Consider the following 12,633-nt stretch of genomic DNA (forward strand, 5'->3'; position numbering starts at 1 on the left):
TCTTTAATTACGTGCACGAGATATGGCTCTCTCGTAACATGGGTCAGCCATTTATCGTCCCCTTCCGACGGACTATCATCGTTTTCTCAAGACCATACTCGCAAATGGTGTCAAGAGAGAGCCGAAAATTCAGTCCCTGAAAATTTTATCCCGAACAGGAATTGAACCAGGAACCTTTGTGTTAGTAGTCCGATGCACTAATAATACAGCGTTAATCTTCAGACGATACGTTTATTCAAATAAATCTATCTTATTTGTATATATATTTTTCAAACATTATTGCTATCATGTTCATCTTGTTACTTAGAATCATGACATAAAGAAGGCTTTTGAAATTTCTTCGAAATGGTATTAAATAGGTTATATATAAAATGAAAAACAATTGTCAAACTGTCAACAAATTGTGTACTACAATCTCTCATAACACATAAACTCGATCACATTTCCAGACAATTTAACCTTTGATTAAGTCTATGTTTTTTTTTAGATAACTCACTTATATTTCAATTATCTGCAAAAATGGTATTGATAACCATTGTAATTGATATAAAATTAAAAGAGTATTGGAGTTAATATTTCTGCATAAAAATAACTTTGAAGGAAATGATCTGCAGATTTGGTTGATTGCATTGCAACTCCCAGAGGACTAATGCATATTGATTATATTGAGTAATTATCAAAAGGTACAACTGTTAAGCTTTGCGAAGAATATAATAATGGTATGCAAATATGAAAATCAGCTTTCTTCTCCAATCGCCCTAAAACTCGAATTCCCTTTGTTGGGCGTAAATACACGCATTCGTGTGAACTTTTATCCGCAGATTTGCAATAATGAAACGCCTGTAACACCGTTGGTTGAATATCTCTTTTTTTCTGATACATATTCTTTTTTACTTTAGTTTACGCATTTTCAGGGTCATATCTAGATAAACTGTCGGCTAGTTTGTAAAAGGAATCGGGATATACCTTTTATTATTATATAAAAATAAGGAGATGAGGTTTAATTGTCAATGAAATAATTATCCACCAAAGTTAAAATGAAGTGGATGTAAACTATATATCGTTTAATTATTTGTTTATTCGACGTGATATATTGCAGTTAATACCTAAAATATAAACGTGTTCTCAATTTCCTGGTTGATTCTTTTCATATTGCTGCATTACCGTTTTATCATGACATACAATACACATATTCTAAATATCAGGAACTAATTATGAATTGGATTAAGTCAATATCAGATATTTTGCCAAACTATTGACTGGTTTAAAGTAGAGTGTATAAAACACATTGTTTAGATGGATTTAGATAACGCTTTGTTAATTTCGATAGTCCGAAGATCTTCCTCGGTTCACCTCCATCAAGAAACTCAAATCAGAACATATGAAAGCCAATGATTTGTACGACCTTAACAAGTGAAAACCTTTATGCCTATCTGATCCGTTCTAGCTTGATAAGATCTAAATAGTCAGGGCTTTGATGATATTTCTTTTACTTTTTGTTGTGAATGAAAAATGCATGTTTAATTCTTTTATTATGCTTATAGATTGGATGTGTACCTAAGTCTGTGTTCAAAGGAATGCGGTAAGTTTTTCTGTATGTTTCCTGCATAAGAGCTTTCATTTTGAATTCCAACAATGCAAGCCACGATATAGTCGTGTTCATCTAACAATTCTTAAGAATAAAAAGCAGCGTATATCTAAAGTAAAACTAAATGTCATCATGGCAATACATTTTAGCATTATTCAATAATTGATAATCCACATCTGCTTAATTGAATAAATGGAAGTCAGAAAATTATAAGATGAACGAATGAAAGTAATTCAAACTCTTTTGTAAATTCCTTGTTAGCAGAATTATTGTATTTAGTATTCTCATCATCTCCATCACAAAACCAGACAGTTTGCCTTTTAACTTAGTCTGTGTTTCTTAGATTGTTTTGGTTATATTTCGATTATACTGACCAAGTGTATTGATTACCGCTGTAATTGCAAAAAATATTCTGTATAAGAGTCAATCAGTCTGAAAACTGAAAAATATAATAAGTTGACCGTTGTTATGAGTTGACACGTAAAATCCAGAGTAGAATTACAATTATGAATTAAAGTAATATTTCTTTTACAACCATCATTATGTTAACTCGTATTCAATTAAACTTCATTTAAACACGCACGGCGGTTTACACTGTAACAAGAGACATATGAATAATAAAAACAATATTTTACAAAGTTGAACAGGATGGAATATATAAATTTGAGCAACAAATCAATTTGTAACGTAACATTACCTTTACCTATATTTACGTGCTAGTTCTGTTTTACTTGAGTATACGAGTACACTAGCGTGCAATTTTAAGATTTTTTATTGGGGAAATAATAATTGTGATTTATAAACTCTGTTATTCCTTAATATTTATGATTTTGGACTGATCTATATTGCAAATGTCCTTATCATAAACTAATGAACAATTATATACCTCTGATAGCTAAATGCTTTTTATTTGTTAAAAATTGTAGAAAATGAAGACGATGGAGGGGGAAAAGACATCAATATATTTGTTTATTGACACTGAAATGTATGAATCAAGTCAGGAATACGACATTTATTTTATCATTTGTTAAATGTGTTTTAGATTTTGATATTGCAATTTGAAGAGGGGTTTTACGTTTTTAATTTTGCTTGAAGTTTGGTATATTTTTGTATTTTACTTTTAACATATTAATCACTACCGTCTACGCAATCATCAAAATCTTTCATTGTTAAATAAGCAAATGGGTGCACCTAGTCATCTGAAAAAGAAGATGTGATACGATTGCAAACGAGACAACTGTCTACAAGAAACCAAATAACACAGAAATAAGCAACTAACGGTCACTGTATGGTGTTTAATAATGAGCACAGCCCATACCCCATAGTCAGTGGCATGGGACAGTTGTTTTCCATTCGTTCAAGGTGTTTCAGCATACGACTTTGTCATTTGTATGGTACTTTCCATTTTGAATTTTCCTTGGAGTTCGGAATTCTTCTTATTTTTATTTTTTATATATTATTACAAATATTTCTTAAGTTTTTGGTGAAAATGATAAAACAGAAAACTTCTCATCTCAGTCTCTTTATTCAATATAGTAATTTGGTATATATTTTCCTAAAAATAATGTTTCATGATGATAGACTGGTGATCTTCAATCACATCTTTCTTTCAATAAAATGTTGATTAATAATCGTCTTCACATTTTAGTAAATGGAATGTTGAATCTATTGGATAAATTCAGATAAATCAATTGTCTTGCAATGGTATTTTAGCTTAACTCCAGAACATAAGATGAAGGAAATATATATATATAAACAGGAGAGGTCCCCGATTTCTCATAACAAATATAATTAGTATCCTTATGAGGAGAAAACTATAGTACATTGTCATGTTCATTAAAGGTATAATCTCGCAAATGAACATAAAAACTACATATTTACTTCAGCACAATCACATAATTAGAATTTCCTTTTACAAAGATGGTAAAGGGTGTTTTCTTAAATAAAATTGAGAATGGAAATGGGGAACGTGTCAAAGAGACAACAGCCTGACCATAGAACAGACAACAGCAGAAGGTCACCAACAGGTCCTCAATGCAGCGAGAAATTCCCGCACCCGGAGGCGTCCTTCCTAGTAACTAAATTTCCAATGATAGGGGTAAAAGATATAGTTGTTCTTCATGTCATATAAGAAAAAAAGTAATTCAAAAAACAAAAATGAAAATACAATGTACACTTAATGAATTATAAATCGTTTACTAATATCACAGCCGCCTTCCAAAATAAGTTTCGATAAAAGAATTAAAGCTAAAACTTATCGAATCTACATGTACAAATTATAACCAACGATTAAATCAGATCGCAGAACAAGCTTTAAATCGTCATAGAAGAAGTACTAGTATTATACGAAAAATTAATGAACAGTTTTATTGAATGAATTTTGATAAGATATATGTCTTATCAGGTTATCATTCTTTAATAGAATAAATATAACTGCCAATTGAACAGCTGGAAAGATCGAATAACGAGGATGTGAAAAACCATAAATCACTACATTATGGTTAAAACATGAATTTGATTCCTTCAGACACCGGCTACTTTAATAGTTGTCATTTCATAGTATGTACATGACAATATCTATGCGTTTTGTAAAATTAGTTTTATATATACATGATTAGTGCATTCGTTACGATAAACTGTGATCAATTCAAAACAACTCTGAGTGCGCTTCCTTTAACTAACTGTTGACAATGATATTATTATCTCAATGATGTCTATTTATAAAACGGGAGTTTTAATTTCCTTTTTATAAATTGTCATGTTGTTTATAACTATTTAATGACATAACTTATAAAGAAATACTTCCGGAAATATGTTCTTTTTCAGGCTCAAATAATATGACACATTAGTCAACACCATGCAATTAATATACACTATTGCCTGATGCCTTATCACTTGATATAAAGTTTCAACAATTGTTATAAAAATAACACGACGTGTGGACCACCTGAAATCACACTCGGGTTTTTTTTGGTAGGAGTCGTGTTGCTTAGTCTTTAGCTTTCTTAGTTGTGTTTTGTATACAGATATTTGTCTATTTGTGTTTTTTTCCATGGCATTGTTAGTTTAATTTGGATGAGGTTCTTTGAGGAGTGTTTTATGATGGTGACCTGCACAAAAGAGTAAGAGTTTGTGCAAATACAGAGATATCTTCGTCCGTCCATGACTTTGTTTTCAAAATGTATAGCATTCAGTGATCAGAGGTAAACAAGTATAAAAATGCTAGAAATGTGAATATATACATTAAGGCTATCCTTTTATCCCTTTCAACTTCCATAATTCTACACTGACATCTGACTACAATTCTTTATAAAATGTTTGAAAGGCTTTATCTGACTGTTGTGATATTTAGTTGTAGGAATCTTTTAAGATTGTTTACTGTTGTGTTTGAAAGATTCCGCAATGTAAAATTATTCTCATGAATGTTAATTCAGAAAACCATCCGAGAGGCACGGAGTGTTACTATGATTTAAATGGAATGTTTCCAATTATAAAGAGCGCTAAATAATTCAAATTTATTGAGGCAATATGGATTTTAAGTACCTTTAATGGATGTGTTCTTTTAACGACAGTTTTAAATTTATTCGATATTTGTAACTCCCCAAAGAGACTCAGTTTAACTTTTAATGAATGCATTCTAATAAACATATCGATAAGAAAACTACAATAGAAAACCCATTAGGATTAGATAAAATGTATCCTTATTCAATTTACTTTTTGTATCATTTCTGTAGAAATAGTTGGGAAGTTAAAAATTAGTCCACTGCTACCTACCTTACACATTCCGACAGAATATAACTCCTGAACACAGCATGAATTAACGTCCCTTCTTATTCCTGGAAAAGGTAATAAAATAGATGTATAGAACAATTAAAAGGTTAAAAGTTATTTCCCAGCCGTATGTCGTTCAAGTTTAACTCAATTACACAAATCGATATAATTTACTTGTACGTTGCGTGTTGATAACATCTCTGTTGAGTTTGACTAGTTATGAATGAACTGCAAAAGATGTTGCACGAGCGTATCTGTTGATAGACAACTTCGGAAACAATTTAATGTTTGGTGTTCCAGAACTTTGCACAAAATGAAAGAGCAATATTCCTAAACTATCAGACAAGCGGGTTAATCTCTTGTGAGTTAAAGTGTTCATTTGCGTATAATTCCATCAACTCTCTTATTATTTGCTCATCAAATCTCTTGTGTGAAAAATTATGTATACAGTTTCTTTCATTGTTAACTTAATGGAATCTGTGTTTGTCATGTTCCAGACATTTTTGTGACGAAATCAATATGATACAATGTTTTTAAAACAAATATGTAATTTAAAAGTAGTATTACATTTTCACTGTTTTCACAACATTAGGTAATGACAAGTTTAAAATATGATACTTAATTGATTACTATGTTCAGTCCATTAATATCGACATTGTATTGAAAACTGATCATGACTCTACCGATGTTGTTCTTGATATTAATTATTCAATATATACTACATTTGTTGCCCTTTTTTAAAGAATATTGGAAAAATTCTTAAAATTTAAAATCATTACATAAAATTCATTACACTATAATGGTTCAACTATGCTCAACTGTGAAAAAATCAGTTAAATGTAAAGTTTTTATTTTACAACTTCATTCATGATTGATGTAATACTTTATTCGAGACATTGTTGTTTTATTTATACGAAACTTTATGTACATGCATAATAAGGGGATTAAAATACAAAATTGATAACAAGTTTTTAGTACCCATATCGTATGTATCTCCAAAGCGATGCTCTGATTCATTGTCCAGTTTTAATGATTAATGATAACCATGACAATTACCACAAGGCTGGTGTACTATGGTTTATGTGCACGTATGGAATGTATGAACACTTAAAAACTGTAATGTAAATTTGCGCATTTTTGTTATTAGGTTTCACTTAATGTAATACCATCTTCATTTGTCTATAGGTGATATTGATTTGGTTCTACAGAGTTAAGCAAGTTACAGTTAGTATTTTATAGACCAATTAATTTAACTTTTCCTAAAACGCTAACACGAATTTAATTGATCAAGTCTTCAATAAAAAATATAAAAGACATTAATAGGGTAATGGAATTGCAAACTGCTGGGTTTACCGTTGAAATTGTCTGAATCAAGTGAACATGTATCATATAGAATATGTTCTATCGGTATTTGCTATCCTACCAAAACGGAATGCTGTCATATTCTTATAACTGTAAAATGTAGAAATGAGTACCAATAAAAAGAGTTTTGTGTTTCCGTTTCATATCAGGAACACTGTCAGAGGTAGTTACAGTTTCTATTTTTGCAATGACTCATGTACTGTCTAGATTAAAGACAATTCTCTTCTATTCGTGCACCAGGGAAGCTGTCAATCTCCGGCGCAGAGCTCACATCCGTTCCGTACTTACTTCGTATCACTACACTAAATAGTGTACTAAGTATACGGAAAGGAAACGAGCGCTGTACGGAGATTGGGAAGCTGTATGCAATTAGATCTTATTGAACATGTTTTTAGATATAAATTGTCAAAGATATAATATACATCGTGTGAAGATCCAAATTGTCTCAGCTTCGATTCGAGTTCGAAAAGTTGTAAATAATATTTGATACGTTTTGAAATCAATATATAAACAGATAAATGAAATAACGCTCATTTTGATTTGGTGCGTCCGATGCTGCATTAACTTTGATCAGTATTAATCGAATTGCAATGTACTATTTCATGTCGCTTTCAGGGAACGAAAAATAAAGCGAATACATAAATCAAATGCAATAAATAGAACATGGTTGAAATTGATTTGAAAAATATATCCGCTAAATTAAAACACAAATTGATAATTAATTAAAAGGCGTGTATCTATCCATGCATACTCCATTGTACTCATTTTGCATTCACCGTATAATAACGTGTTCATGTACGTATGAAATTATGGATGAGCTGGCAAGTATGACTCATGTAGTTTCATTTGATTGAAATGATTACGTAGCATCCCCAATATTTCCAATCGTAAATTAAAAACCATTTAATTATGTTTATTGGTATGATTATTTTATGAATTGTTTATGCAGAATCACTCTTATTCCAACACAACAAGCACCGCAGATGATATCATAATTAGCTGACGGTGTATTTTGATCTAGGTAAAGAGACAGTGCGATTTTGATGACTACTAACAGTGCATTCCTTCTTGCCGATTTTAAATTGTACTCATATACAGCATAATTAAGAAAGAACCATTTCAGAAACAAACAGAAAAAAATCTTGCAAATTTCTATAATTCATTTATAGATATAGTTATGACAATTGGGAACTGCAACACCGTATGGCTGCAATGACAAAATTGATGGTATAGGTATTCTATCTAGTCCTTCGTGTAACTCGGTGAATGTGATGAATATTTTCAACGCGACTCCTCGACGTAGACGCAGTCATGGTCATCGTCATTATACATCACCCTCTCTGCATGATGTCTCTATTAATGACTTGCTGCCATTCATACAAAAACCGTTAGGTATTCATCACATTCGCACGAAACTTTATTCATTACCCCTTTCAAAACTTCATTCTCTGTTCAATTTATGTTTGGAATCCACTGTTACAAACCCTCATTCAAACCAATACAAACTTCAAGCTATAATTTCGGATATTGCAAGTCACAGACTTTTCAAGCCAGTTCGCATTGGAAAAGATGAAAAAGAGAAAAGATATTTTCTAAATCTTTCCTTTGCCAACAAAGGTCTCGATGGCGTCAACCTTGGCAATATCCTTCATCATAAATTAGTTCAATCGAAAATACCTCCTTATTTTAAAGACCAGTCTGTACCAATAATTTCTTATACCTATACCAAACCTATTGCAACTAAAATTTTCAATTACAAACGCGTTTTGCAGGATCTCGATATTGACGACTTTAAGTCTAAACCTCCTGATTGCACTTGTGCTAGTTCCCAATTCACATATAATCCCGCTGGCCACGTTATTACCGGTGACCTTAACATTGTTAATAACACTTCTCTACGAAACGTGTTATCGAAAGGTCCGAAATATCGTGAGCCTAAATCCATCAATTGGAAATACAACTTTAAAATTTTGATGGATTCAGTCGAGGATTATGCCAGGCAATGGGCTAAGCGCGAGAAGGAAGACGTAGACACTCTATCCGAATGGATAAAGGCAGTGAGGTCCTTAATACAAATCAGAATTAAGAAACTGAATGGGTCCATCAATGCCCATGCTACGTCAATTTTTAAAGACCCAAATGTTGCTAAACACCTATCCGACCTCCATGATAAATATGTTGTTGTCCCCGCAGACAAAGCCCCAAATAACATCGTTTTTGTCTGTAAAAGTCATTACATTAATTGCTTGATAAACGAATTAGGTATAGACAATTCACTTGGAAACTCAACATATACCCTCACGACACTTACCAAAGAGGAAATCCTGGATAATCATAGGTCTGTTCTTTGTTCCTTTGGTATTTCAACCAAAGATGAAGAACTGGATCTTCCATCACTGTATTGGATACCTAAACTACATAAGTGTCCTTACAAACAGCGGTATATTGCTGGGTCTTCCAAGTGCTCCACAAAACCTCTTTCTAAATTATTAACATCCATTTTATCAGCAATCAAAGACGGGCTTCAAAGTTATTGTGAAACTGCCTATTCTAGAGGTGGCGTGAATCAGATGTGGATACTTAAAAATTCCAAAGATCTTTTAGAGTACATACAATCTAACTCTCTTTCATCTTGTAACAGTATTAAAACATTTGACTTCTCTACTCTTTACACAAGTATTCCACATTCCAAACTTAAAGACAAATTAAAAGAGTTGGTATTACTTTGCTTCATAAAAAAGAATGGCCAACGTAGATACAAGTATCTTGTCTTAGGGAGGGATAAATCCTACTTTGTAAAGAATCACTCTGATTCAAACAAAAAATTCTCTGAAACCGATATTATCAAGATGCTTGATTTCTTGATTGACAACATATTTGTTACGTTCGGAGGACGTGTTTTTCAACAGACTGTCGGCATACCAATGGGAACAAACTGTGCCCCTCTACTTGCTGACTTGTTTCTTTATTATTATGAGGCTGACTTCATGCAGGAACTTCTTAGGAAGAAAGATAAGAAGTTAGCAATATCCTTTAACTCTACTTTCCGCTATATAGATGACGTTCTTTCACTAAACAATTCAAAATTTGGTGACTATGTGGAACGCATCTATCCCATCGAATTGGAGATAAAGGATACTACAGATACAGTTAAGTCAGCTTCATATCTTGACTTACATCTAGAAATTGACAATGAGGGTCGGTTGAAGACAAAACTTTACGACAAAAGAGATGATTTCAGCTTTCCAATTGTGAACTTTCCATTTCTAAGTAGCAACATTCCAGCAGCACCTGCATACGGGGTATATATCTCTCAATTGATACGATATTCCCGTGCTTGCATTTCCTATCATGATTTTCTTGATAGAGGGTTACTGCTCACAAGGAAGCTATTAAATCAAGAGTTCCAAATGGTGAAGTTGAAATCGTCCCTTCGTAAATTTTACGGACGCCATCACGAGTTGGTTGACCGTTATGGAATAACCATTTCACAAATGATATCGGATATGTTCCTCACGTCGTAACTACAATCCCCTTCCCTTTCATGAATTTGACCTACCGAATTAGACTATTTACCGGATTTGTAATCACATAAGCAACACGACGGGTGCCGCATGTGGAGCAGGATCTGCTTACCCTTCCGGAGCACCTGAGATCACCCCTAGTTTTTGGTGGGGTTCGTGTTGTTTATTCTTTAGTTTTCTATGTTGTGTCATGTGTACTATTGTTTTTCTGTTTGTCTTTTTCATTTTTAGCCATGGCGTTGTCAGTTTGTTTTAGATTTATGAGTTTGACTGTCCCTTTGGTATCTTTCGTCCCTCTTTTATTACCACTGGGTCGATGTCTCTGCTGGTGGACATTTTGTCCCCGAGGACATCATCCGCCCAGTAGCAAAACTACAATTGCATGAACTTACGAAGAACTAACAGGAAACTGGCTCGGACGTCGCCCAGTATAAAAAGGTCCGAAACAGACGTCACCATGGACACGGTGTCGTCTGATACGGCAGGTGTCCCCTCATCACCAGACATGACAAATATCCCAAACACGACTCATTCAGATCATCGTCCTAGTGAAAACAGCAACATTACACATATACAGCCATGTTCAGTTCTCCTTAAAGACATTTTGGTTTTTGATGACACAGTACAACACTGTCGCATTTCAAAATGTGAGACCAAAGGCTGCAAAACTTGTGCTATTTTAATTACAGATGCTGAATTCACTAGCAATTTGACCAAGAAGTCATATTTTACCAGAAGTTACGATGATCTGAATTGTAAATCGATAAATGTCGTCTACGGATTAGAGTGCAACCTTTGCGGATTGGTATACGTCGGTGAAACGAAAGGAAGGCTAAACAAACGGATGTGCGGTCATAGATCAGACATTAACCTCAATGCTAACGACATTCTATACCAGCATTTCAATCAGCCCGATCATTCCATCGTTTCTATGACAGTTCGCATTATCGAAAAGATATACCATAGCTCCAACAATCCTAATCTTTCAACGACTCTCCGTAGACAAAAAGAAGACTACTGGATTAGACAATTGGGAACTGCAACACCGTATGGCTGCAATGACAAAATTGATGGTATAGGTATTCTATCTAGTCCTTCGTGTAACTCGGTGAATGTGATGAATATTTTCAACGCGACTCCTCGACGTAGACGCAGTCATGGTCATCGTCATTATACATCACCCTCTCTGCATGATGTCTCTATTAATGACTTGCTGCCATTCATACAAAAACCGTTAGGTATTCATCACATTCGCACGAAACTTTATTCATTACCCCTTTCAAAACTTCATTCTCTGTTCAATTTATGTTTGGAATCCACTGTTACAAACCCTCATTCAAACCAATACAAACTTCAAGCTATAATTTCGGATATTGCAAGTCACAGACTTTTCAAGCCAGTTCGCATTGGAAAAGATGAAAAAGAGAAAAGATATTTTCTAAATCTTTCCTTTGCCAACAAAGGTCTCGATGGCGTCAACCTTGGCAATATCCTTCATCATAAATTAGTTCAATCGAAAATACCTCCTTATTTTAAAGACCAGTCTGTACCAATAATTTCTTATACCTATACCAAACCTATTGCAACTAAAATTTTCAATTACAAACGCGTTTTGCAGGATCTCGATATTGACGACTTTAAGTCTAAACCTCCTGATTGCACTTGTGCTAGTTCCCAATTCACATATAATCCCGCTGGCCACGTTATTACCGGTGACCTTAACATTGTTAATAACACTTCTCTACGAAACGTGTTATCGAAAGGTCCGAAATATCGTGAGCCTAAATCCATCAATTGGAAATACAACTTTAAAATTTTGATGGATTCAGTCGAGGATTATGCCAGGCAATGGGCTAAGCGCGAGAAGGAAGACGTAGACACTCTATCCGAATGGATAAAGGCAGTGAGGTCCTTAATACAAATCAGAATTAAGAAACTGAATGGGTCCATCAATGCCCATGCTACGTCAATTTTTAAAGACCCAAATGTTGCTAAACACCTATCCGATCTCCATGATAAATATGTTGTTGTCCCCGCAGACAAAGCCCCAAATAACATCGTTTTTGTCTGTAAAAGTCATTACATTAATTGCTTGATAAACGAATTAGGTATAGACAATTCACTTGGAAACTCAACATATACCCTCACGACACTTACCAAAGAGGAAATCCTGGATAATCATAGGTCTGTTCTTTGTTCCTTTGGTATTTCAACCAAAGATGAAGAACTGGATCTTCCATCACTGTATTGGATACCTAAACTACATAAGTGTCCTTACAAACAGCGGTATATTGCTGGGTCTTCCAAGTGCTCCACAAAACCTCTTTCTAAATTATTAACATCCATTTTATCAGCAATCAAAGACGGGCTTCAAAGTTATTGTGAAAC

General features: G+C 33.6%; 1 protein-coding gene across 1 annotated transcript in view; it reads right to left on the reverse strand.

Moving 5' to 3' along the window:
* Positions 1–5,491, reverse strand: part of LOC139489175 (ras-related protein Rab-26-like) — a 108,535-nt gene extending 103,044 nt beyond the window's left edge. The window contains exon 1 of the mRNA XM_071275347.1: positions 5,363–5,491. Coding sequence (XP_071131448.1) covers positions 5,363–5,371 — 9 coding nt within the window. The 5' untranslated portion in view covers positions 5,372–5,491. The remainder of the gene's footprint in view (positions 1–5,362) is intronic.
* Between the last annotated feature and the right edge of the window lie 7,142 nt (positions 5,492–12,633).

Source organism: Mytilus edulis, chromosome 9, assembly GCF_963676685.1.
Source record: "Mytilus edulis chromosome 9, xbMytEdul2.2, whole genome shotgun sequence".
In the NCBI taxonomy this organism is placed as follows: Eukaryota; Metazoa; Mollusca; class Bivalvia; order Mytilida; family Mytilidae; genus Mytilus; species Mytilus edulis.